The sequence below is a fragment of the Perca fluviatilis genome, chromosome 19 (genome assembly GCF_010015445.1).
Source record: "Perca fluviatilis chromosome 19, GENO_Pfluv_1.0, whole genome shotgun sequence".
Lineage (NCBI taxonomy): Eukaryota > Metazoa > Chordata > Actinopteri > Perciformes > Percidae > Perca > Perca fluviatilis.
Window position 1 is genome coordinate 31,279,842 of NC_053130.1, and position 24,814 is coordinate 31,304,655.

General features: G+C 40.9%; 1 protein-coding gene across 1 annotated transcript; it reads right to left on the bottom strand.

Annotated features, from left to right (window-relative positions):
- Positions 1–6,879: 6,879 nt before the first annotated feature.
- LOC120547967 (isoaspartyl peptidase/L-asparaginase-like) lies at positions 6,880–23,434 on the bottom strand. Its single transcript, XM_039783808.1, has 4 exons — positions 23,392–23,434; positions 14,922–15,043; positions 13,610–13,720; positions 6,880–7,767 (listed from the first exon to the last, which is right to left on the bottom strand). The coding sequence occupies exons 2-4, from the start codon at positions 15,034–15,036 to the stop codon at positions 7,553–7,555; spliced, it is 441 nt and encodes a 146-aa protein (XP_039639742.1). The 5' UTR covers positions 15,037–15,043; positions 23,392–23,434; the 3' UTR covers positions 6,880–7,552.
- Between the last annotated feature and the right edge of the window lie 1,380 nt (positions 23,435–24,814).

Genomic DNA, 24,814 nt, shown 5'->3' on the forward strand with positions numbered 1-24,814 from the left:
TTATGTATTGGTTTTATTGCATATCTGTTTTTAATGTGCTATATATGCTGGCTTTACTGTAAAGTGTCTTTGAGTACCATGTAAAGCGCTATATAAATAAAATGTATTATTATAATTATTATTATTAATGGGCTAAATAATATTCTTGGCCTTCAAGAACTGGTCTCTCAATATGGTATTGAGAAACATTCTCTTTTCTTTTACTTTAGAATAAGGTCAGCCTGTAAAGCCTATGGAGTTCCTTAGGGGGCAGATTTAAAGGAACAGCCTATTTTGAGCTGGGTGCAGAGTGCTCCCAAAAGATTAGTGTCATATATTTATGATCATTTAAATTCTCAGAAATACCTACATCAGGCATGAACGCTTGGGATAGGGAACTGTCTGAATTGGGACAAGAACAAGATTTGGACTGGGATACAATTTGGAGTAATGTAACAGGTGCTTCAAAAACCAAAGTCATCAGTATATACATTTTAAATTTTGTCATAGAGCATTCCTAACACCAATATATAATATACCAATAATAACACATTAAATGGGATTAATACCCATATTATTCATTGTGCCCCCCTAGAACCATTAGCTCTTTTTTACATGTTGTATGGGAGTGTCCAGGAGTATTTGATTTTTGGGGAAAGGTTATTAGAACATTTACAGAGTTAATAAGGGTATGATTACCAATGGAACCTACTGTACATATTCTGAATAGAGGATGGGTCCTGTTGGGCTCAGGTCGGGTTCGGACAGATATTTAGAAATGATGTTCGGGTTCAGGTCGGGCTCGGTCACATCAGCGCAATAAGGCATTTGTTGTAAAAATGGTGCTGCGGCTCCTTTAAGAGAGCTCAGTGTGTGTGGGTGTGTGGAAAGTGGGCAGAAGAGAGATAGAGAAAGAGGAAGCAGACGTCTAGATGCGACCGGAGTAGAGTTGGTGGAATAAGTTTAAGTTTTGTACACAGTGTGTGCAGTGTCCGAAATATACCCCAGACTGAAAGCCAAGTTCATTAATTTGCTCACCAGAAACAGGATTTTAGCCCCAACGTTATTCATTTTATAACGTCGGCCCTGGAGGTAACGAGTCTCCCCTGGTTTTCTGATCACGGTCGGAAGCGAAATGATCAGGAAAGGTTAACACATTGAACATTTTAAATGAAAATGCTTATTAATGTGCACTTGTTGCCCTGAGTGCACTGATGCGCTCATCTGTTGACATTTCCGAATGCCTTCCTACAGATGCTTAATAAAAGCGGGCTTTACACACAAACAAACGTACATGTGTCATTAGTATGAGAAAAAAATGAGATTTTAACTTTGTCGGACTCGGACATAAATATTTCAATGTCTGTCAGGCTCGGGTCAGGTTCGGTTACTGCTCTGTCGGACGCGGGCCGGGCTCGGAAAGAAAAATGCGGCCTGATCCGCACTCTACTATGGAAATAACTCGCAAAGTCTGGCTAACAGGCTTGACTGCAGCCAAGAAGATTGTAGTCCAACGTTGGAAACCTCATGATATTTCAAGTATATACTGGCTTCAGATTTTTTGGGACATTTCTTACCTGGAACTATCTTCAGCTCGAGTCAACGATGCCCAACCAAATACGATTTCAATGTGGACAGATCTGATATCTAAGTTAAAGGAAATTCTAAGGAAGAAGGTGGAGGAAGGGATGGGGGTAGTGTAAGGGATAAGGGTAGAGGCATAGCATGAATCAAAATGTTTGTTTTTTTTAGTTCTAAAGTGATGATGTTGCAGTAAAAAGTCGATGATAAAAAATCATAGTCACAACAGCGTCAGGACTGTTAACTGACTTGCAGACTGTTACTTTCTTTTTGTATCAGGTATGAAAGCTAACAGAGCCACTTCATGCTTCTTCTTAGCAGTAATACTAGGATTTTAGGTATGTTCAATTAAGTACAGTTCTCTTTTAGACAGTTGGCACCTTGTCCAAGTTTATATTTTAACAATGTGAACTTGAACGTGCATGTCCCAAGTCAACATTTACAAAAACAACATGTTAGCATCTGTGGGGGGAGGGGGCAGACATGTAAAAGGCCCACCACTACTCCCACATAGCAGCAAGACATCCTGACAAGACTCTTTGTGGTCATTTAGCATTTTTCTGTGGTGGTTTTCAATCTCTTTGTAGTGGGTTTCCTTCTCTTTGGTTTCAGTTTTCTTTGTAGCCATTTTGTGTATCTTTGCAGAAGTGTTCCGTCTCTTGGTTGTCACTTTGCATGTCTTTGTAGTCGTTTTGCGTCTCTTTGCATGAGTTTTTTCTGTCTCTTTGGAGAAGTTTTCTGTCTCTTTGCAGATGTTTTCTGTCTCTTTGCAGACGTTTTCCGTCTCTTTGTGGTAGTTTTCTGTCTCTTTGTCGTCATTTGCGTGTCTTTGTAGTCACTTAGCGTCTCTTTTTAGTTGTTGGATTGACTTTCCAATGAGAAATGCTCTTGAATCTGCAGATACCAGTTGGAGGAAAGAACAACAGGTAACCTTTTATTGAGAAGCCACACCGCTGCCATCTCCTATTGTTGGCCTCATCCTCTTCCTTTCTCAAGCTGTTAGTGTCATCAAATGTCTTCCCAGCTATGCATGCAGACACATGATTCTGAAGGTGGAAATGAGCACTGCTATATTTGCAATGCATACGTGCCAGGAAGCATTACGTGTCAAGTTCTGTGACAATATGGACACTTCAGGCATCATTCATGCAAATGAAAACAAGTATTTAGGTGATGCTGAGACTGTCCAAACTTCCTGCTACAATAGCTCCAGACTTTCTCCCCAAGGAGACAGGAGAAGCTGTAACAAAAGCAATCTAAAGTCTCTCGACAATATAAGCTTGTTGTGGGCTACAGTATTCACTGGCTTCAGAGTTTTTTGGACATTTCTTACCTGGAACTATCTTCAGTGCGAGTCAATGATGCCCAACAAAATACGATTTCAATGTGGACAGATCTGATATCTCAGTTAAAGGAACTTCTAAGGAAGAAGGTGGAGGAAGGGATGGGGGTAGAGACAATATAAGCTTGTTGTGTGCTCTAGCTCAAGGACAAACTATAAATAGCAACAATAACAGTTTATTTATAATATTGCACAGCAAAGATGAACCTGATCACATACTGCTGCTGACTCTGGATACAAAGTGTCAAATGACAATGCATATACGCCACTGAGACTGAGTTGTGATTCGACCTGACTCACCTGATTGAAAAAAAAAAGTGTAATCTCAGGCCTAAGATTGGTCAAAAAAGCAGCTGTGCCAGAGGCTGAAGCTGTTAAGGACTTTGTGCAAACTGATTGTGGTTAGGGTTAAGGTTAGGGTTAGGGTTAGGTGCCTTGAAGGCAGCGGTTGCAGCGCTGCCTGGAAGGAGCAGTTGGGGGCAAAAAACACCATCGAGCCACTAGTTCACCCTTATCTGCAAAACAACTACTTCTATGTACGTGTTCTGTAGGTATTCCACGCAGATTTGAAAGTGCGCCCTCGTTTAGAAGAAGTCTCCCGGCTAATCCTGCCTTGTAACTGACAGAAGTTGTTTAAAGGTGCCCTGCCACACATATTTAATTACTTTGTGGTAATGTCTGAAGTTCTACCATGGACTCTGTAACATTTGTTGTGGAAAAAAATGCCTTGGTTACCTTGTTTCAAGCCATTCTAGCGTGGTATAGAAAGCCTGCAGGAAGATTCAGCTCGATTTCTGCCAGTTCTCATTAATATTCAACAAGCTAAGCTGTTTGAATCTGTTTGGCTGACAGCTAGCCAATGAGAGCATGGCTGTCAGAATCCTTTACCCAGCCCAACTGGGCGAGCTAATGAATAGTAATAATTGCTCAGGCAATATGTCAGACTGATCAGCTTTTGTAATTGGCCTTATTTCTCTGCTTGTTTCTTTTCAGTGGCCAGAGCTGACAAAGGAGGTAGCAGTTCATTTTAACATTCACAGCAAAACACAAACACATATGGACCTAACATATTTCAAAAATTGCAAGTAAAAACGGTTTGTATGGCACCTTTAAACAGCTAGATAGCTGATATGATCCCTACCTAGCTACTGCACATGCTACTGCACATGTGCGACTGTCAACAAAGATGTTACAGCAGTGAGATGTCTCACTCTGTAACTAAAACAGGGACCTTAACACAGGGTGAAAAGAGGAGCTGCAGCAATGTGCAGTACAACAAAAAATATGGTGTTTTTTGAAAATTAAACCATGTAAACCTATTCTGGTAGAACCTCAAAATACAATTATGAACCTGAAAATGAGCATAAAATGGGCACTTTAAAGGGGTGATAGAATGCAAAACCCGATTTTACCTTGTCATAGTTGAATAACGACAGTTCACTGGGTAAATAGGACATACATAGAAACTCAAAATCCCATTGACACCCCTTTAATATGAAAATCTCATATTTTGAAACTGCCACTGAAAACGGGCGAATCTCAACAAAGCTGGAAGCTTACGTAAGCATCTCAAGACTTTTACCTTTTGTCACGCCCATGGGTGTATTAAGAGAACGGTCACGCCCCAACATTTACATAGGCTAAACAACTGACCTGAGATCAGGTAGTCTTCTGAATCTAGGTCACGCAGATCTCTACAAAATTCACTTCTGAAACTTTTTTATGCAAGAAATCAACCATGTGTGCTGCTGAATCAGCATTCTCACTAATAACAATAGTTGGAATGCTGTTAAACAGCATTCCCACTAAATATACTATAGTAATGCCGAAAGTGTAGCTAGCTAGCTGCAATCGTTTCCCATTGTATTGAATGGGACATATAGCTAGCTAGCTGCTTGTCCTAACAAGACACTTGCGTTCATAAAAATGCCTTTAAAATCAAATCGGACACAACGGTTAGCTTTATAAGACATTGGGGTATATGTTATATAAGTGGTGTGACGAAATTCAAATTGTAAATATTAGTGCTGTCAAACGACAAAATTAAAATATTTAATCGCGATTAATCTCATTAATGTCTTAGTTAACTCACGATTAATCGCAATTAATCACACATTTTTATCTAATCTAAATGTCCCTTGATTTCTTTTTGTCCCATTATATTTTATATCTTATCAACATGGAAAAGTGGATCGGCTTGCTTTGTGCAAATGGTTTTTATTGAAAACAACATTGGCAATGTTCAATTTCACACTAACATTCTCACTTGGAACTAATAATCTGTCACATAATGTAACACTGTTACCTACATTTTCCACTGCAGATAGTACTGCCTCACGCCTGAGGCTAGCGTGGCTGGTCGTCATAGCGACTATGGTTTCCCCCTTTTATATATGTCAATGGTTTCCCCCGACTCATTTCCTGGTTCTTCTTCTCCATAACCAACATGAAATCAAGGAGAGAGTTAACTTTTCCTGCTACAGGTTTCCCACCGTGGTCAGAAAGAACAGGGGAGACACTTTGTTTCTCTCACTATGACTGTAGAGTCACTACTCGCTCCGAAGCTAATCGCGTGGTCGGCGCCTACTAGCTACGCGGCTCAAAAGCCCAAACAAGGTGCGCGTCGGCATTGCGACATATAAACGGGCCGAGGCGTGTGTCTGTTTTGTTTCCGGTCTGTGAAATTGCGAATCCCACTACGGCCACGCCAAGACCCGCCCTTCAATCACTACTATTGGCCAGGCTTCCAAGGTAACGTAACCCCATTTGTTCAGGTCCTATCCCCTGTCAAATCCGCTATCCTAACCACTCGATGTGAAATGCCTAACCCCAACCAATCGAGCTGCTTCGTAGGGCGGGTCTTGGCGTGGCCATAGTGGGATTCGTAATTTTGCTTCCGGTCTAGCTAGATCCGAAAGAATGTTAATCCTTCTTTAAGTGTGTATGATGCGTTAATCGCGCGATAAAAAAATTGTCTGCATTAAAATGGGTTTGCGTTAACGCCGTTAATAACGCGTTAAACTGACAGCCCTAGTAAATATACTATAGTAATGCCGAAAGTGTAGCTAGTTAGCTGCAATCGTTTCCCATTGTGTTGAATGGGACATATAGCTAGCTAGCTCCTCGTCCTAACAAGACGCCTTGCGTTCATAAAAATGCCTTAAAATCAAATCGGACACAACGGTTAGCTTTATAAGACATTGGGGTAGATGTTATATAAGTAGCGTGACGAAATTCAGACCGTAAATATATTATAGTTATGCCGGCAGCCAGCCGCGCAGCCCCGGTAGTGCAGTATCCACAAAGGGTGACTTTGCCCTGGGTATGGAGCCCAGCAGGCTGCCGCTTTCTCGTCAGACTGTGTGGAGCTCCTAAAGTCCGACACGTCTTACCAAATTTGCAATTAGCCATAAATTTTCGTAAAACAGCCCATATTTGAGCTTTATATAGCTAATTTCTCGCATAAAAAAGTCTCAGAAGTTAATTTGGTAACGAAACATGGCATTGTCTGGAATATGAGATTCTGTTGCGTCTCTAATGTGTGTGCATTGGGGATTCGCTCAACCAATCAGTGCGCTTCTCTAATGTGTGTGTATGGTGATTCGCTCAACCAATCAGCGTGCAGCTCATCTAAATATTCATGAGCATACCATATTTGGAAGAAAAGCTCTTGTTACAAATAGGGCCAAAACACAGGGATGCATAAGGGCCCATAAAATATCAACCAGGCCATTTTCAGCCCAACCAATGTTACATACCCCATTAGGAGACCATAAGGAACAGTGTGAAATACCCTATATAATCATTCTATCACCCCTTTAAGAAAAGTCATGCAACCTGTGTTTCAGTGTTGACTTGTATTTCAACAGCCCCATCTAGTGGATCCAAAAGGATAACACATACAGTCAGAGCTCAACATGTCAGTACACCTCTACACACAGACTATGGGTAAATGAAGCATGAAACTGACAATGGTCTGGGATTAAAGGCATTTATTGTCAAGAATCAGTGTTTTCCTAACACACAGCATTGACAATCATCTGATCAGCAGCACTTCACAAATACTGGCTCTGGTACAAATGTTGGAGTGATGGCCTACTACAGAAAAATCCCATGGATTCTCTGTTATTAAATACATTTAACTATAGAATGCCTTTTTGTTATAAGGTCATTTGATAATCACACACATAACATACTTATTTAATTTGATTTAATTAGCTAGCTAAGCTAGAGCAATGAAATTTACTAAATCAGCACTGAGATTTTATAGCTCATGTTTTAATGTGAAACATACATATGGCACAGTGAATCCTTAGGATGAACTATCTGGATTGCTATCTTAGTGACTACCTTACCTATAGGCCAGGAAGTAGTGGTGATTTATATTTGCTGATAATATGTTGGATTGTTGGATGTTAAGACTTTAATTTTTGAAAAAACTATACTAATAAAAATTAACAGTAATTTGGAGGCCTCCCTGCATTGATTCTGAGGACCGCCTAGGGGTTCCGGACCCCCTGTTGAAGATCCCTACCTTACATTGTATATATATACCATTATCTGTATGAGTATCAAGTAGTATTAATATTCTTGATTCAGTGAAAAATGTAAGCTTACAAATATGAAACCTATTTGGCTTATATCAGTGTGTCAGAGTGGGTCATCGATGCTCTGGGTGAAGTGTTCCCCAGTGTACAGCCCATAGTGCAGGGTATCTTTCTGGGCTGCAACCCAGGGCATCTGCAGACTGGAGAAGCGAGCGGCCCATTGGCCCTGAGGATCCACTGTCACCACCCCACCCAGCCCACCTACTCTGGACTTCATGTAGGCCAGAGCTAAATCACTGGCAGCCTCTACTGACTGACCTGAGAACAGAGGAGAGAAGAAATTAGATCATAAATCAGTAAAGAAGTGTCATCAAGATGTCAGTAGGCAACCAAGTCACTGCATTAACACTGATTGAGAACAAATCACCTTCTCTGCGAGTGGAGAATAAGGGCGTTTTCAGGCGATTTGCCTGGAGATGGTGCTCAACACGTGAACGAGGGAAACTTGAACATAAGTTAATTAGCCAAAGAGGAATGGGTTTCTGCCATGATTAAGTCCCAAGTCTGGACCCATAGTTGTTGTATAGTCCTGTAATTTTAATTTACAGACTGAATGACTTATGCTGCAGAAGTGTGCTGTTTTCCAACAGTTTGGACTTGTAGTGGATAAAGAGAGAACACCTGCACTTAACCTTTTCACAGGCATGTTCTCTTCGTAATAAGACCCATATCTTGATGTATCTTTATATGATTCATTGTCTAGCAGTATGTTGATTACAGCAGAATTGCTGTATCATGATATTATCTGTATCATAAGCAATGTATTGTGTATTGTATTTTATCATGAGGTACCGTGTGATTCCAACTAGAGCTGAAGATCTCTGCCCGAACCGGACGGGTTAATTAATTTATATCATTTTACATGGGCTCGGGCCAGGCTCGGGTTTGCGCTCCAGATTGCGGGGTAAATGAATGGTCAGGTGTCAGCATGTGCCGCTTGCGGTGTGAAGTTTTAAGGCCCGATTAGGGACCGTTCGGTATTTATGGAATGGACCACCGGAGGAAAATAGGGGAGGGTCATGTATTTTTATTCTTTGTTGATGGGAGGGTCATCCAATTTTTTTTAGTCTACAGGGGAGGGTCTCCCAATTTTTTTATTCATGAGAAGAGCAAAATTTTAATGTGGCTTGTTGGTGCATATTTATCCATGTAGCACTCTCAGTCTCGGCCCCTATTGCTAGCAGATGGGTCCCTCCCTATTTAGTCAGCCAGACCTGTAGCTTAGAGACCGTGGGATTTCCCAAACTGAATAAATTCCGCTCGCACATATAAACACAAAACTGCTAGCTCAATCGTGTCATTAGCAGGATTGCCGTACTGTTTAGTTCAAAAACATTCAAAACACCATACGAAAACATAGCTGACCAGACGCAAGCTTTTATTTTGAAAAGCCGAAACTCACGCCGCAGATAGCACCAGCCAGCAGCAGGGAAGGCATGAGACGGGAGGTATATCCTTTCGGTCCCGGTGATTATTTGTGAAATTGTGCAAACGACAGCCTTTTCAAGGGATTTGAGAAGGAAGGAGCGGTAGCATGCAAGCTCCCAAATTGACGCTCGTCTGAGAAATGGAGTTGTGGATAATGTTCAGCTTCGGCACTTTTACCTATGCTAAAATATTCAATGACTGAGGAAGCCTAGTGATGAGTCCATAGCAACCAGTGTTGAATTGCCCAGTGTGCTTTGCTGAATAGTCTCAATGTTTTGTTTTATTTCATGTGAATACTAGTTTACTAGATGAGTAACTTAGTATTTTAAGTAACGCAGGAAGTGTGCATTTAGTGTCAATGCTTATTGTGTTTCCACAACAATGTTAGTGAGTAAATCTACTGAAACGGCCACCACACCATAACCGAGGAGTGTGATGCGTCAGATGAGAATGCAGCCGTTCAGCTGTCTAGGTCATGGCTGTAAAAAAACAATAGAAATCTGTACAGCTTTGCCAAGCGCAAATCAGTACAATAAATTGTTGGGGAGGTTCATCCTTTTTCTCCCAATCATGTTGGAGGGTCATCCAAAATGTACTGTTGCTAAAGGGAGGGTCAGGTCTATTTTGAGTAAAAGTCCCAAAACTCCGGTGGCCCCTTAAATAAATACAGTCCCTTACAGCTCTAATTCTAACCCCTATTTTCAAGTGTACTCAGATCCAGGCCAGGGTCCCCGATTCAAAAGCCTCCTAAAACACAGCAAACAACTGCCACCCACTTTGTACATATCCAACTTAAATTTTTTGGTGCACTGACTTTTGGTTTATTGCCACACTTCGTGTCAAGACATTGTTTGTTCTAATAAAGTTGTACTTCCCAGTGACCAATCAGAGAGCGTGCTGCTAGGCAGACATGTATCATAACAGGGGGAGTTCAGAGAGAAAATTGTTTGGTGTATGTAATGGAGACGTTTGCAGTGAGACAAAGAAAGTCAAGTTAAGAGAAAATAAACTATTCGCCAGCAGTATTATTTGACATGGTGTCAGAAGTGTTCTAAGACAGAACCAACGTGATGGCGAAGTTTAAACCACCGGAGAACTTTGGAAAGCCGGGTGGAGACAGAGGTTCACACGATTCAGGTCGGCAACAAAGTTAAGCTATGAAGACTGACGTTCAGGTTAGCACACTCATCTATGCCATTAGTCAGGTTCACTATATATTTTTGGGGATTTGCTAAACTATACATTTCTGGAAAGGTTATTGAATAAGGAGTCAGAAAATCAATGGTTGCATTTGCCCAGATGTCTGTGGCGGCCATATTTCATTTAAAAAAAAATGTATTGAAAAAAAAAAAATATTTGTGATATCTCTGCTTCTGAATTAGCTGGGAAGTTGATTTTAACTGCTAAACCCACATTTTCAGGGTCAGGGAATCCAATGGTGCTAGTTACAAAGCTACAAGACTTTACCACATTAACCCATAGACGCGTAAGTGCGTCAAAAATGACCTGGTGTGGTTGTTTTCTTGCAATATCTTTGTAATGAAAAGTTGTTTGCATTTAATATTCCATGTTCCTCAAAAATGTTATCATCCCATTAAAATACATCCACAATATGAGTAAAAAAAAACAACTACACATCACAAGCAGTTGGTCAGATAACTTGGAGTTCCTTTTATTGACGAATTTAAAAATAACTCAGATCCTTGACTGTCAATACAGTCGCTGTTTTTTGCTCAGCTTCTGCACAAGCACCATACCGTCCACCAGTGCTATCTTCCACAACAACTATCCCAGTATATCAAAAGTCTGAGGAGCAAAAGTCATATATGACACGCACTATACAGTAATATTAGCTAGCTTAGTTAGCTGTAGTCATATGTATAAATATGTTGTTGAAATGTATAACATTTTCTGAGGTAAAATGAAGATAATACTATACATGTGTTAGATGCTCTGTAAAACAATATTCTTAAAAGGTCCCATGGCATGAACATTTCACTTGATGAGGTTTTTTAACATTGATATGCATTACCCCAGCCTACCTGCCTATACTATTGCCATTTCTAGCCACTGGGGGACCATTGGCTAGAAATGGCAATAGTTGTAAATCTGGAATCTTGCTCCTTATGAGGTCATAAGGAGCAAGGTTAACTCCCCTTTCTCCGTTTTACCCATCCAGAGAATTTGGCCCATCCATGAGAGAGAAAGATCATGGCTTTCAAACAAGCAAAGTGGCAGTTAAGTTCACACACACCACTGCCCACCCCCCTCTCTCTCCTCAATAGCTACAGACACAGAAATGGCACATCCTAAGGAAAGCTCATTGTGGGACTGGCTCTAGGGCTGTAATTCTGAAGTGTAACTAGCACCATTGGATACCCTCACCCTGAAAATGTGGGTTTAGCAGTTAAAAATCAACTTTCCAGCTTATTCAGAAGCCGAGATATTACAAATTAAAGTTTTATGGTGGCCATTTTTAAAAAGTTCAATATGGCCGCCACATAGACATCTGGGCAATATTAGAGACAGACTGGTTGTGGGTATCCGTGACAAAGAACTGTCCAGACGAATGCAATTAATGTCTGACCTCACTCTAGCAAAAGCAGTGATAATGGTGAGGCAAGCGGAAGAAGTAGCACAACAGATAACCTGACAAGAGCAACAAGCACAGCTCACCATGCAAAAAGTGAAACACAGGCACCCGATAAAGAAAGGATGGAAAAAACCGCAGATGAAAGAGAGGAGCGATGGACAGCACTACTCAGGGGATTTCAAGTGCCGTCAATGCAGGAAAGAAAAAGACAAAATCCCAACCAAATGTCCAGCATTAGAGTCGGAATGCAGAAAATGTGGGAAAAGAGGCCACTGGGAGAGAAATTGTTTTTCTAAGTTAGTGAGGGAAATCACTCACAACAAGGAAGAAGAGGAAAGCTTCTACCTAGGTGCAGTAAGTAAAACAAAGCAAAGTAGTGTGGAACACTGGACTGAACAGCATTCATATAGAGGGGGGGCTGTCCCATACGCTGTACACACCGCCAGAAGAGTCCCTCTGCCACTTCTTCCCAAAGTCCAAGCGGAGCTACAGCGAATGGAGGAACAGGGCGTGATCGTAAAAGTGACCCAACCAACAGACTGGTGCGCACCAATGGTGCCAGTTATGAAACCTACAGGTGCCATCAGAATCTGCGTAACCCTTAAGCTCAACAAGGAAAAGTGTGTATACAGACAACCAGAGCTGCGATTTCTGGGGGACATAGTGGACGCCAATGGGGTAAGAGCCGATCCAGACAAAGTGAGTGCCATTAGTGAACTACAAGAGCTGCTACACCCAACTCCTCTGCCGGAGAGATGGTGGCAGAAGATAGCCACTGACATCTGTGAGTATAATGGAAAACTATACATAGTGATATCAGATTACTACTCACGTTACCTAGAAATCTTACATTTGACGTCAACCACAACAGACCAGGTTGTGAGGTCAATGAGAGTTACATTTGCGAGATTTGGCATCACTAAACAGATCGCCAGTGACAACGGGCCCCAATACACTAGTGAGGCCTGGAAAGACTTTTGCACACCGTATGACATAGAACACACTACATCCAGCCCACACAACCCACAAGGAAATAGGCACGTGGAGCGCGCTGTCCAGACAGCCAAATGCATCTTCAAGCAAGAAGATCCATTATTGGCTATAATGTGCTACAGGGCCACAATCACAAACTTTACAGGAGTGAGCCCTGCAGAAATGCTCATGGGTCGCAAGATCTGGACTACACTACTGCCGCTCAAAAGGAACCTGATTCCAAAGTGGCCAGACCGAGACGTCATTCGGCACAGAGACAAGGAGGCAAAACAGGCGTTCTACTTCAATAGGAGACATGGAGTGAGGGACTTACCGCTTCTACTGCCAGGGGATCAGGTCCTGTCAAAACAGGACAAGGAAAAAGAGTGGAAAGGGCCAGCAGTGGTCATTCAACACAGCTGCACTCCGCGCTCCTACCAGGTGAAGTCTCCAAGGGGAGGAGGGGTGAAAAGGAATAGGGGTCATCTACAACTGATACCAAGGGGAGCAGAAAAGGAGAACACAGACACTGGGCACACAGTCAAAGAGCCAACAGAAGAAACACCACAAGGACTTAGTGACAATAAGGTCCTACAGTAGCACCTGAAGGACTGATTGACCAGGTTTGGTAGAGTGTGTAAACCAGTGGTGAGGATGGATGTGTAGTGTAAGAAATATATGGTTGAACTTAGTTCAGTTCTTGTTAGTCATAAAGGTAATGAGTTAAATGAGAAGGGAAACCGTTACTTACAATCAGCACTTACAGGATGGAAAGTTATGGTTTAGGATACTGTTATATTCCTAATAGTTCTAAGGACAGGGATAATTTGAGGGGGAGATGTCAAGACATTGTGTTAATAAAGTTCTACTTCCCAGTTACCAATCAGAGAGTGTTCTGCTAGGCAGACACGCATCATAACAGGAAGAGTTCAGAGAGAAAATTGTTTGGTGTATGTAACGGACACATTTGCAGTGAGACAATAAAGTCAAGTTAAGAGCAAATAAACTGTATTCGCCAACAGTATTATTTGACACTTAGTCCAACAATAACTGAACTACTCCACCATCTCTGCATGTGCAGAAATGCTGTGTGTGTGTGTGTGTTACCTTGCTCCATGTGGAACAAGACAAGTCTGGCTAGAGTAACACTCATGTTAGCTTCTCCGTGGCCTGTAGCTGACACTGCTCCCATCTGGTTGTCAGCATAACCTCCACACCCTGCAGCGACAAATTGAGAGAAACAAAATGCATTTAGTCTTAGATTAACTAATTTTTCCAGGTACAAAGTTTTTTATTTGTAGTTTCATTGCAACACGTGGCTTTCAGGCAGATGTGAGAATACAGTAAGCTAGAAATGTGCACCATGGTTCCCGTTCGCCCACAGAGCTTGCACATTAGATTTGCTCTCATTCCCCACCTGTGCAGATTCACAGGTGCTGGAAAGGTGTAGTAGACTGTCCTCACAGGAAGGAGATCTGGAAAAGCTCCAGCCTCCATAGTCTGGGGAGCAGGCTATGTTGGTACAGCCATGCCTTAAACTTCTCTATGTGTCCAGACTTCTCGATGCTCTTCAGCCAACCCTCCACTGGTTTCTCAGTGCTGTAGAGATTGTTACTGTCACTTAGTGACTCATCATACTACTTTCCCAGATACGTGATGGGATTGTCCTTGATCGATTGGATGATATGGATGTATGAGCAGACTGTCCTAATAATAATTAATTATTCTCCTTGATTTCCTTGGCTTGAATGTCAACCTAGCCCACGTGACCACCTCATCAACCGTGGTTAGGACCCATCTTGCCTGCACATGGGATGATGTTTTGATTGTTAGGTCATCAGTTAATCCCCTAATCGGCAGTTGTCGGACCCCCGAGTATCACGTTCACAGAGGCAGTGGACCCACACTGCACGACTCCGGTAAGTAGAATCCAAAAGTTTTATTTGGAGCACAAACAAAACTCACAGGCAAAAGTATCAAAATCAACAGGCAAGTGGTAGTCCAAAAACAGGCGATGGTACAAAAACACTGGGAATAAGACAAACAGGAACATAAGGAATACAGGGTACGCTCAAAAGCTGACACAATGGAACAGATGATATTGTACTGAGTTAAGTGACAAATAGGCTTATATACAAAAAGACAGGGGAGACAACAAGAGACAGATGCAACACATTAGGGCGGTGAAAGGTAATCACAGGTGGGAAAGCAGAACCTTTAATGAGACCAGACGGTGATTATCAAAATAAAACCGGAAGTGGAAAACAAAAGGAACTCAAAACAAACTTGACACAGAAGCAGGATATGACACAGAGTCCATTATTGGACTTCTGGTTACCTTTTCCGCTGCTGTAATGATAAGGTTCATGCCAATGACTAACAGGATGGGGTTGGTTGGTTAGTTAGTTTCAGGACTGACCGATGCAGGGTGTGTCACCCACCCGTCCCTCTATCTTGTTCAGGACCCCACCAGTGGAGGTCGCACAGGTTACGTTGCCCTCATTATTGACTGCCACTGCTCCAACCGTGCCCATCTTCCACCTACACAAAAAAAAACAAAAAAAACAAAAAAAAACACAGGAACAGCAGAATTAGGTTTTCATTTGAAAAGAATACCTAGGTATAATCAGTTGTATACAACAACTTTGTTACCAAGTTATAACTAGCTTAAACTAGGTTTGTAGCTTGCTCTTTTGTGGAGAATGCAGTTGTAGTCAGCTGGGAGTTACAGCAATCACAATGAATTCCAATGATGACCCAGAGTCACAGCAAAACAACCTGTGCAAACATCCATAGAAGCTCTTCAAACTTCTGCTACATAATCCAAATTGCCATTGAGACTTGAGTGCTCAGTATGTTCCAGAAATTCCTCACTTTCTAATAATTCGTGACTCAGGAGGTTCTGAGATAAAAAAAAAAAAAACATTCTAATACCTTAGGAGTACATTTCTTCAGCGTCAGGGAGCCAATAGACATGCAGCATGTTTCTGCCAAGATCTAATATTGCTTGTGATAAGCTGTCCAACGTTACATGTTGTGAAAGCATGAAGGAAAAACATTACGCACAGAGACTGGGCTCACGTGTGTGTTGTATTTTGGGAGACTTGACTACAGTGTGCATCACATAGAATTAAAGGAGCCGAAAAATAAAGATAAGATTTGTACCATAATGTGTATTAATGTAATTTGTTAAAATGGATATTTATAACATTGGTGTGGAATAAAGTATTGTTCAGGAACCAGTATCGAAGTCCCAGTATCGAACATTTATGAACAATACCCAGCCCTAGTATTTGTGATAGATATGTCCAGGATAATCAGTGGGGGCTTTTCATTGAGCTATTCATGCTCCCTCCTGTCCTTCTTCCAAACACAGAAATGGAAAACCTGCCATCATCATCGTTTCAGTCGCTTAAGTGTCTGAGGAGACGAGGAGAGAGGAGGCTTCAAGAGGGGTTTCAAGCAAGGAACCCCAGGTGTATCCTATGAGTTTTACGAGACTGCAACACTTTAGTCACAATCTGTTCACTGATTGGTCAGCTGGTCCGATGAGACAGTTAGAGGTTTGTGCAGTCTCCTCAAAATGATACAGTATGGATCCACAAAAGATAATGGCTGTAAAGAGAGTCACGTGTAAAGGAAAGGCCTTCTGTATAGTACTACAGTGAACGAGAGAACACGTTCAAGTGTTAATATTTACATGTTAAAAATAACCCTTCACAGCCCCTAAATGTTTTACCCAAGTTGGTGCCCATGGATGGCCAACAATCTGTCCATTGGATTTTCATCTTTTGTGTGTATAAGTGTAAAGTTTTGTCTGATGATGGTGTTAGTTCATTGATGGACATTTAGAGACCACCATAAACAAACACACCTCAGAACGCTACCTATAGCCATGAACAAGCCAGCCTTGTTATAGTGCAATGCACTGTCCACTACATTGTCATTTAATTTGGGAGCATTAACAAACATGATAGCTTAAACCAAGACAGCTTAAACCAAGACATCTAAACTTTGAACAAAGCAAGCAGTACATTTATGGCTGTCTTAAAGTAACCAATAACCACATAAATCAGCATGCACAAAACCACAGCTTATATCCGACTATTATGAGTGAGCCACATACCCACAATTTAAAAATGAATTGTTAGAATACATTAAAGAAATACCAAAATATAGTAAGAGATGTGTTAGGAAACATTAAGGAACATTTTAAATATTTAAGTCATTAGATAGAACAATACTACATGTACACATACAAAAATGTACAAATACATAACACATAGGGGTGTCACAATTCTCCAAATCCACATTTCGTATTGGACTTTCCATTTCGAAGGGCACGATTTGAATTAAATGGACAGCAATACCACAATAAGAGACCCTAGAAAAATGTACTTTTCAACAACAGTTTCTTGAGTCTCTCAGGTTTTTTTAGAGGCCCAATTGAATGCACAATTAGTTTAACCAGGTGTACCTGAATGCACCATGGATTCCCATCGGAGTCCACTTGCTTTACCTTTGTTGTTTAACATCAGTGGTTCCCAACATTTTGGATTAGAAGTACCCCCACATACCCATTAATTCATTACCAATCCGTTACAAATATATACTATTCATTATATAAAAGCAGGGATGCACCGAATCTATGATTTGGCTTCGGCACTACGTGCGCTACACTGGGCAACGTCAGGATGCCGCTGTTGATTACGAGAAGGTGTTTACGTAGGTGGACCGTTCAATGCAGTAGGCTGTGAGAAAGTGAAAATGGAATTTGTGATTAAAAAAAAAAAAAAAAAAGTCGTTTGGCAGTACTTTCAGTCAAAAGAAGGCAATTCAAGTCGAGCTGTTGCGTGTTCGATTTGCAATGCCGATTTGTCTCGTGGTGGCAAGGACCCTAAACAATACAAAACATCGGCGCCGTTAAAACACTTACGTATGAAACATCCAAAAGAATACGAGTTGTGCCTGAAGGAATCTACAGACAGCAGCAACTTCAGTTACGGCAAAGGAAGGACTGTCACAGCTTTGCTAGCCCTACACCGAACAGTGTTAACTGTGTTAATGGACTGATGATGGGAGTAGTAGTCGGTATTTGGTTTTGGATTTGGCAGAATCTTAACCAGTGAATTCGGTATTCGGCTGAACCCCAAAAATCTGGATTAGGTGCATCCCTGTATAAAAGTGAATATTGTTAATTATTTCATACAATTCAACTGTCAATTTTAAGGTTGGTTTGGTCAGCAATTATACTACTACTACTACTACTACTACTACTACTCTTGTGAGTGAAGCTGAATGTTTCAAATGTTCATCTCTTACTTTTAGCTAACTATTTAAACTTTCAGCTATTTTAACCATCTCTCCATTACTTTTACTTAATCATTTGAACTGTTGAGTCATTAATTTTAGCTAGTTATTTTTACCATTTATTCACTCATCATTTTAGCAAACGTTGTGTGCTGGCTTGCCAACTAGTTTTTTTACACTCTTACATAACCGCAACATGTAGTTAGAGATGTTACAGTTGAGTTAGGTCTGGCATTGCCAGGGGTCCGTTCCAGGTAGGAGGTTTAACAAACTCTGAGTGTAACCCTGATGTCTGAGTTGATTTACCCTGAGATGGGAAACTCTGAGTTTTCGGTTCCAGAACAGCTGATTTGAGTTGGTTCAATCAACTCGGAGTATGTTCACTCAGGGTTACGCGCGTGCACATAAGGCAGTATGAATGGAGCCATGATTCTACGATTCGCCATGGTAGGGGAGAGCAGGGGCGAAAGTACCATTTTTCAGAAAAACATATTTTTAAAAGATATTGTTTTAGACAGAGATATATTTTTGCTGTGGTCAATAACTCACAAGTGTGGTCTATCAATACCAGGTGGTATTTTGTACAAATGTCGAATGACTTCAGTATAATTTCACTTTGAACATAAGTTGCACATTGTTACTTTCGACCCCATCAGTAGGGACGAAAGTAACACACAGGTGGGTCAAAAGTAACACAACAATACAAGCTAGACTTTTTTTATTACTCTTGTTTTCATTAAATATATCTGACTATAACTTTGTTAATATGTAAATGCAAACATATTTTGTCCTTTATTTTTGCAAAAAAAAATATTAAATTACATTTTCATTTAAAATTTCAGTTTCATCAAATGTTTCAAATATAAGACAGTAAAAACTTGATTTGTTTAGAATATTTTTTTATTGGCAATGTCAATCCATTTTATAAAACATTCAACAGTATGAAGAATATGAAAATTAAACTAAATTAGCATAAAATCTCAAAATAATCTATCAGTAGTCATGTTTTTATGTGTAAATTCAAAATGTGCATAAAAACATCTGGATGGAAACACAAAAAATGCATAGTTGGAGGTGGAGGTGGAAAAGCTAAGGTATGGCTAACCTAAATGTGAGGGATAAAATGTGAGGGTGACCTACCGAAATCAGCTGTTCCTCAATGTTCCTCTAGTGAAACCTAGAAACAGCTTTGCAGACAGTGGAGAAATCAAATGTAATGTCAAAAATAAAAATTTGAATAAAAATGAAAAATCTATTTAAAGAATATACAAATCTCACATTTTGATAAGCATTTAAACTGGTTATAGTAAGAGCAGTGTGTAAGTGAGCTGCATTTTGAATGTTTTTACTGTAACGTTACTACACTAACCTCCTTAGGAGACAGGCCAAAATAAATATCAGCTGCCCTCTTAATATAAGCCTCCAGTTTCCTCTCTTGGTCCACAGAGAAGACTTTGGTGTGTGACCTGTACCCTGGTGGTCTAGTCTTCTCCCTGCTGTTCTCTGCCCTCCTCCTGCAGTATCGGAGCAAAGTGACATGGCATATGCCATCCGACTTTGCAGCTGCCCTAAGACTAATGTGTCTTACAGATATGTCCAGAAACGCCCTCTCATACACATCTGGCTGAATCAGACCTCTGTCTTTCTGCCCCTCACTCTTGGCATATTCTGTTGGTATAATATGACATAAACATGTTTTAATAAACTCTGCAACACAGAGAAAATCCCCTTATTAGCAGCGGGACGAAAGTAACAAGTGTTACTTTCGTCCCGACTGGAACTCCTGACATTTAAACCCGAATTACTTGTATACTGAAAAACTCTGACAAGGCAAACTTGATCATATGTGTTACAGCACTAAATAACCTGTATATTGATAATTACTGTGACACATGAAACGAGAAACACAACTTTTAAATAGAAAAAAAGTACCGCTTCAGTAATTTACTTACCGTACTCGAAAACAGCTTTCAGGACATAACAGCGGGAAACAATGATGAAATCACGTGATATTTTGCGGCTCCGTCACTGGCTGCGTGCTGAAAGTGCTGTCATAGCTTGAAATGCAAATGTGGTCAGGGCTCAGAGAAAATAGGCTCGTTCGAGATGAGCCAGATCTGCGCAGAATCGATCACCGGCGATCGGCGCCCAATGCATGCCGGTTAGATTTGTGTCCGACTTGATCCCGACTTGCTCTGACGTCATGCACACGTGGGCAACGATAATCTCACGAGACCAAGGCGGCCGCAGTTCTGAGACGCAGGTAGCGCAGTTGCTTTTCACCAACTGCAAGAGCCAGGCGGACGCAGGTGGACCCAGGGCATGCTGGGAAACGCCGGCCTCTCAGCTGATCAAACAGCTGATTGGTTCAGAATCGACTCAACATGATGACGTTTTATATAAACTTTTTATTGATTTTCAATCGGAGGGATTTTAACTGTGATTTGTCTGATTTAAAAGCTTATTCTGTACAGAACACATGTTGTGTGGCTGATAGTTGTGTTTAAAAGTCAGAGAGACTAAATCTGTTCAGATTACGGATCACCTACAGTCTGTTGTTTATTAAAATCAGCAACAGATCGCATGTAGAGAATTTTGACAGCTACTTTGTCATAATAAAAACAACTGGAGACTGTGTAGGAGGCCGATAGGGGTCTGATAACATTTTATTAAATCGGAATCGGACCACCGTGTTTCTGTCACTTCCTGTTCAGCCTGAAGGCTGCTGGAGTCAGCTGGAAAACTGTCCGACTTGAGAGCGGACTTTTGTCACCGCCCCCTGCTGCTGCCGCCTGCTCTCGTCTACTTTACAGGCGAGGCGCAGTTCATCTCGAACGAGCCTAATCACTTTGTTACTTTCGTCCCGTGTTACTTTCGCCCCGGTTCTCCCCTAACAACCACAAACAAACGGGTCGGCGGAAATACTCATGCGCACAAACAGCGAGTTTGAACATGCATTTCGTTAAAAAAGCAAGACAGCGTCTGCTGCTGCAACAGAGAGAGAATTGGTGCGGGAGAAAATTGCTGCTCGAGTCAATGCGTACGCATTAACAGTGTATTCATTTCATATTTAATCACAGTTAACTTATAATATTAGGCTACTGGTGAAATCTGGAATTGTAGGCTACACTTATAATTTTATTCAGGTGCAATCCTGCGGGCGAAAAAGTTAACTATACTATTCCCATTCTGAGGCTGCAGCACCATGATCATTAACAGAATTATAAGTATAATCATGCATTTCTTTTTAATGGCTCTCACTGGTTGTGTCCAGGGAACACGTTAAAAAACGTTTCAGAGCGATCACACTTTTCTGAAGGCTCTGCATACAGTGGCTTTACTATTACAGTATGATCCGCTGCTGTTATAAAGAAAACTGCCGTTTGCAAAAAACGTAATGCGACACAAAGAATCTGCTGGGATGTTAAAGCCTGTCCACGATGTTGAACTAGTGGAAGGATATGGTATCTACATATCTAACAGACTGTGATAAAAAATACCACTCAAATCGGTTATGTGGAAATGAAAAAACTCAATATCATCTCCCGACGTAAACTCTGAATTAATACAGCTTTTTCATCAACGGGATCGTCGACAAAAGGACATGACATGTTTGAGAAAAAAAACATTTTATAGTCTGCCTAACATAAACCAATAAGTTTTTTTATTCATGCAGTTAAACTGCATTAAAATGCGCCTGATACAGACTGAATGAATGAGGAAATGAGTTTCCCCTCCCTCTCAGCGGGAGGAGACTGAGAGAAACTCGAGGTTTCTTGAAGAAAACCTGCTCCCGACCAGGTTAGGTTCACAGACTCAGTTACCATAGTAACTGACTCTGAGGTGAAGTTACCTCTCTTTCTTGAACGGAAAACCCAGAGTTTCCCTCATCTCAGGATTAACCAACTCAGAGTTTTCACTAAACTTGCTTTCTGGAACGGGCCTCAGACCTATCGCCACAGTACTGTGGAGTAAGGTCTGGCTCCACCACAGATATATTCTGGAATTGAAGAAAAAAAAAAAAAAAAAAAAAAAAACACTCTGGGTTGTTTGCATTTCTTGCCTTTTTGTACAATTCAAAAACTTAAAATTTCGAGTGTGTAGCTTGCTAGCTCAAAGTTTGTTGTTGTTGTTTCCCGATGCAAGGGATGTTGAGAATGCATCGGAAGAGGGTGAGGGACAGGCAATAATCCTGGAAATGTACTTCTGTTGATCCAGACTACAGTTTACTTAATGTGGATATATTCCTTCAATCAAATACTAATTTCTATTTTTTTGTAGTTGAGTGACTCTACAATCTTTCCACGTACCCTCTGGCACCTGCAGAAGTACCCCCTGGGGTAAAAGTACACCAGGTTGGGAATCACTGGTTTACATAACTCACTTACTGGGAAGGAACAATGTTGCCACAATGGGGACTGCAGGAAGGCAGAAGGATTTTCCAGTTCTGTTTCTCCGTCATCTCTGACTGGCAGTGGCCATGGTGTCTGGAAATGTCACGCTGCAGGCTACCGCCAAGCTAACGTTACCCTGTGTCATTAGCTGAATGCTACTAGCCGGAAGCCTAAGCTATGCTGTGTCTGTTGTCTTCTCTGTTCTTTGGACATGCGCAAGTAGGTGGGGTTGGAGGGAGAAAACAATACTGGGAGAATGGCCGATCCCACTTCTGATTTCGATAGTCAAAATCAAAAGCTCATTGCGATCAATTTTCGTGACACCCCTAATACCACATATATAGAACATGTGCAAAACATGCAGATTTGGATATGTGCATTACTAAATGTACACCTTGTCAAAAGTCCAGTTGGAAGAACAATGCAGTATGTGTAAAAAAATAAAATGACTATGCTGCATATGTTGAATGACAAAGAGTGTCTGTTTTTAACATTACCCGCACTGAAGAAAGGGTTATTCTCCAGCTGGGTCACAGACTCTACCACAGCGTCCATGCTGCTGCCCCCTCCCTGGAGGATGGTGTACCCTGCTCGGGCTGCTGAGCGCACACCTGAAATAGACTTTCCTGTCCGCTCCTTTGGGATTGGTAAGGGCCAATTGCTTGGCCTGTAGTATTGCGGCTTGTAGAATTCTTCAAAACCAAATTGTAACCCCAAACCACTAAATATGCAACTCCACTGTATAGCCCAGTACTGACTTTAGGTTGCATCTACATCAGAGGAAGACATTGTACCACTATATTCACCTGACAGAGAACCTGGCAGAAAATGTGGAGTAATCAGACATTAGTCTCATGGACTCATGGCAGTGTGTACTGCTACCCAAGTGGCCCATTATGAGAGCTAATCAGCACCTGCGGGAGCAACCATCTGACAACGTTTTTGTTCCCTTTTTTGACCTTTGGAATGCGCCGTGGTCGACTCGCTTAAACAAGACTCAGAATAACTCCACAGTTTTCCCTTTTGTTTTCACGTTTATTTTTCCTTATCACTCAAACTTCAATGGGATACGTGATTTTGTCTTTTCCACAGAATAAATGAACTGTCCTTACCAGACGGCGTACAAGCAGTGACAGCAGAGCCAAAATAAAAGGACGTAACAAAGATCAACTTCAACTCAATCACCTTCTGTTCCGTGTGGCGCTTGAAACAGCGGTCAAAAAACCGTATGGCTACAAACCAAAAGGCAACTAACTGAACGACAGCTCCTGGCTTTTATACACCAGCTGAAGCAATCACTACCTCAATCAGCTGATTGTCAAAAGGCTGTGACGATATGCCACGCATCAAGATCAATTAACACAAATTATCAATTTACGTCAAGCCTAGTTTACTGCGATTGTCACTTTATGCACTATTTATCCAAATAAAGTTAATATCGAAATCACACTTTTGGCTCCAACAGCACCTATCTGCGTTAATCAACCACCAGAACCGGACTGTTTGTTTGTGTGTGTGTGTGTGTGTGTGTGTGTGTGTATGCGTATGCGCAGAAATATATATATATATATATATATATATATATATATATATATATATATATATATATATATTTTTTTTTTTTTTTTGGAGTACACTGCGAGTTGTAAATTATCTCTTTTGTTGGAACATCCTGAGCACATTCAGAGTTCCACATTCACACCTGGAAGCTGCCCAGTACAACCACGTATTGATCTGCTGGCCTCTGAGCAGCTCCACTGGAGCGGTTGTTGGAGTTAAGGGCCTTGCTCAAGGGCACCTCATGCATGCATCACATTTGACTAGCTTTAAATTCAGGTTAAAAACCTTTATGCTCTCTACTGCCTTTGACTAAAACTTAAATACGTATCTCTATCCATATTATATACTCCATTTTAATTTTCAATATGGCATTTTATTCAGTATTTCTTTTTTAATGCAATGTAGGAAGTACTTTAAATGCATTCTGTACATAAACTCGCCTTGCATTAGCTATTGGCATATTCATCTATTTTTCATTTTGTGATGAATAACTTAAAATTCTGAGAAAAACAGAAGTAACACCCTCTCTTGTTTTGTCTCACCCCTTCTAGTATTACTGAGGCTACATCTGAGTAAATATCCAGTGGTGAAACAGGTATTCAGATTCTAAAAGTACTAATACCACTACACCACTACAAGTAAATGTCCTGCATTCAAAAGGGGGGGAGACACTACAGGCAAAAACTAAATATTTCCATTTTAAGGTTTGGGGCTATTTTGCTTCCATAACATGTTTTCTTTCAGACTAGTGGAAGAAAATATTCAAATACACATTTAGGTGATCATTGTACTACACTTTGTCTATCTGCGCCGGTCGAATTTTCCTAAAACATCACAAAAAAGTTAGCATTAGATAATGCCTCATTTGCATATTTAAAAATTAGAATTTCAGAAAACTTGTAATACAAAAATAATTGTCATAATGTAAGGAATCAACTGGGGACGTTTTACGTTGATATCTGTGAGTTAAAATGTTTTACCCTATTCATCTGTAGTGTCTTCCAATCCATATCTTTAAAGGCTGTATTCTCAAAATGGGTTTTTCTGA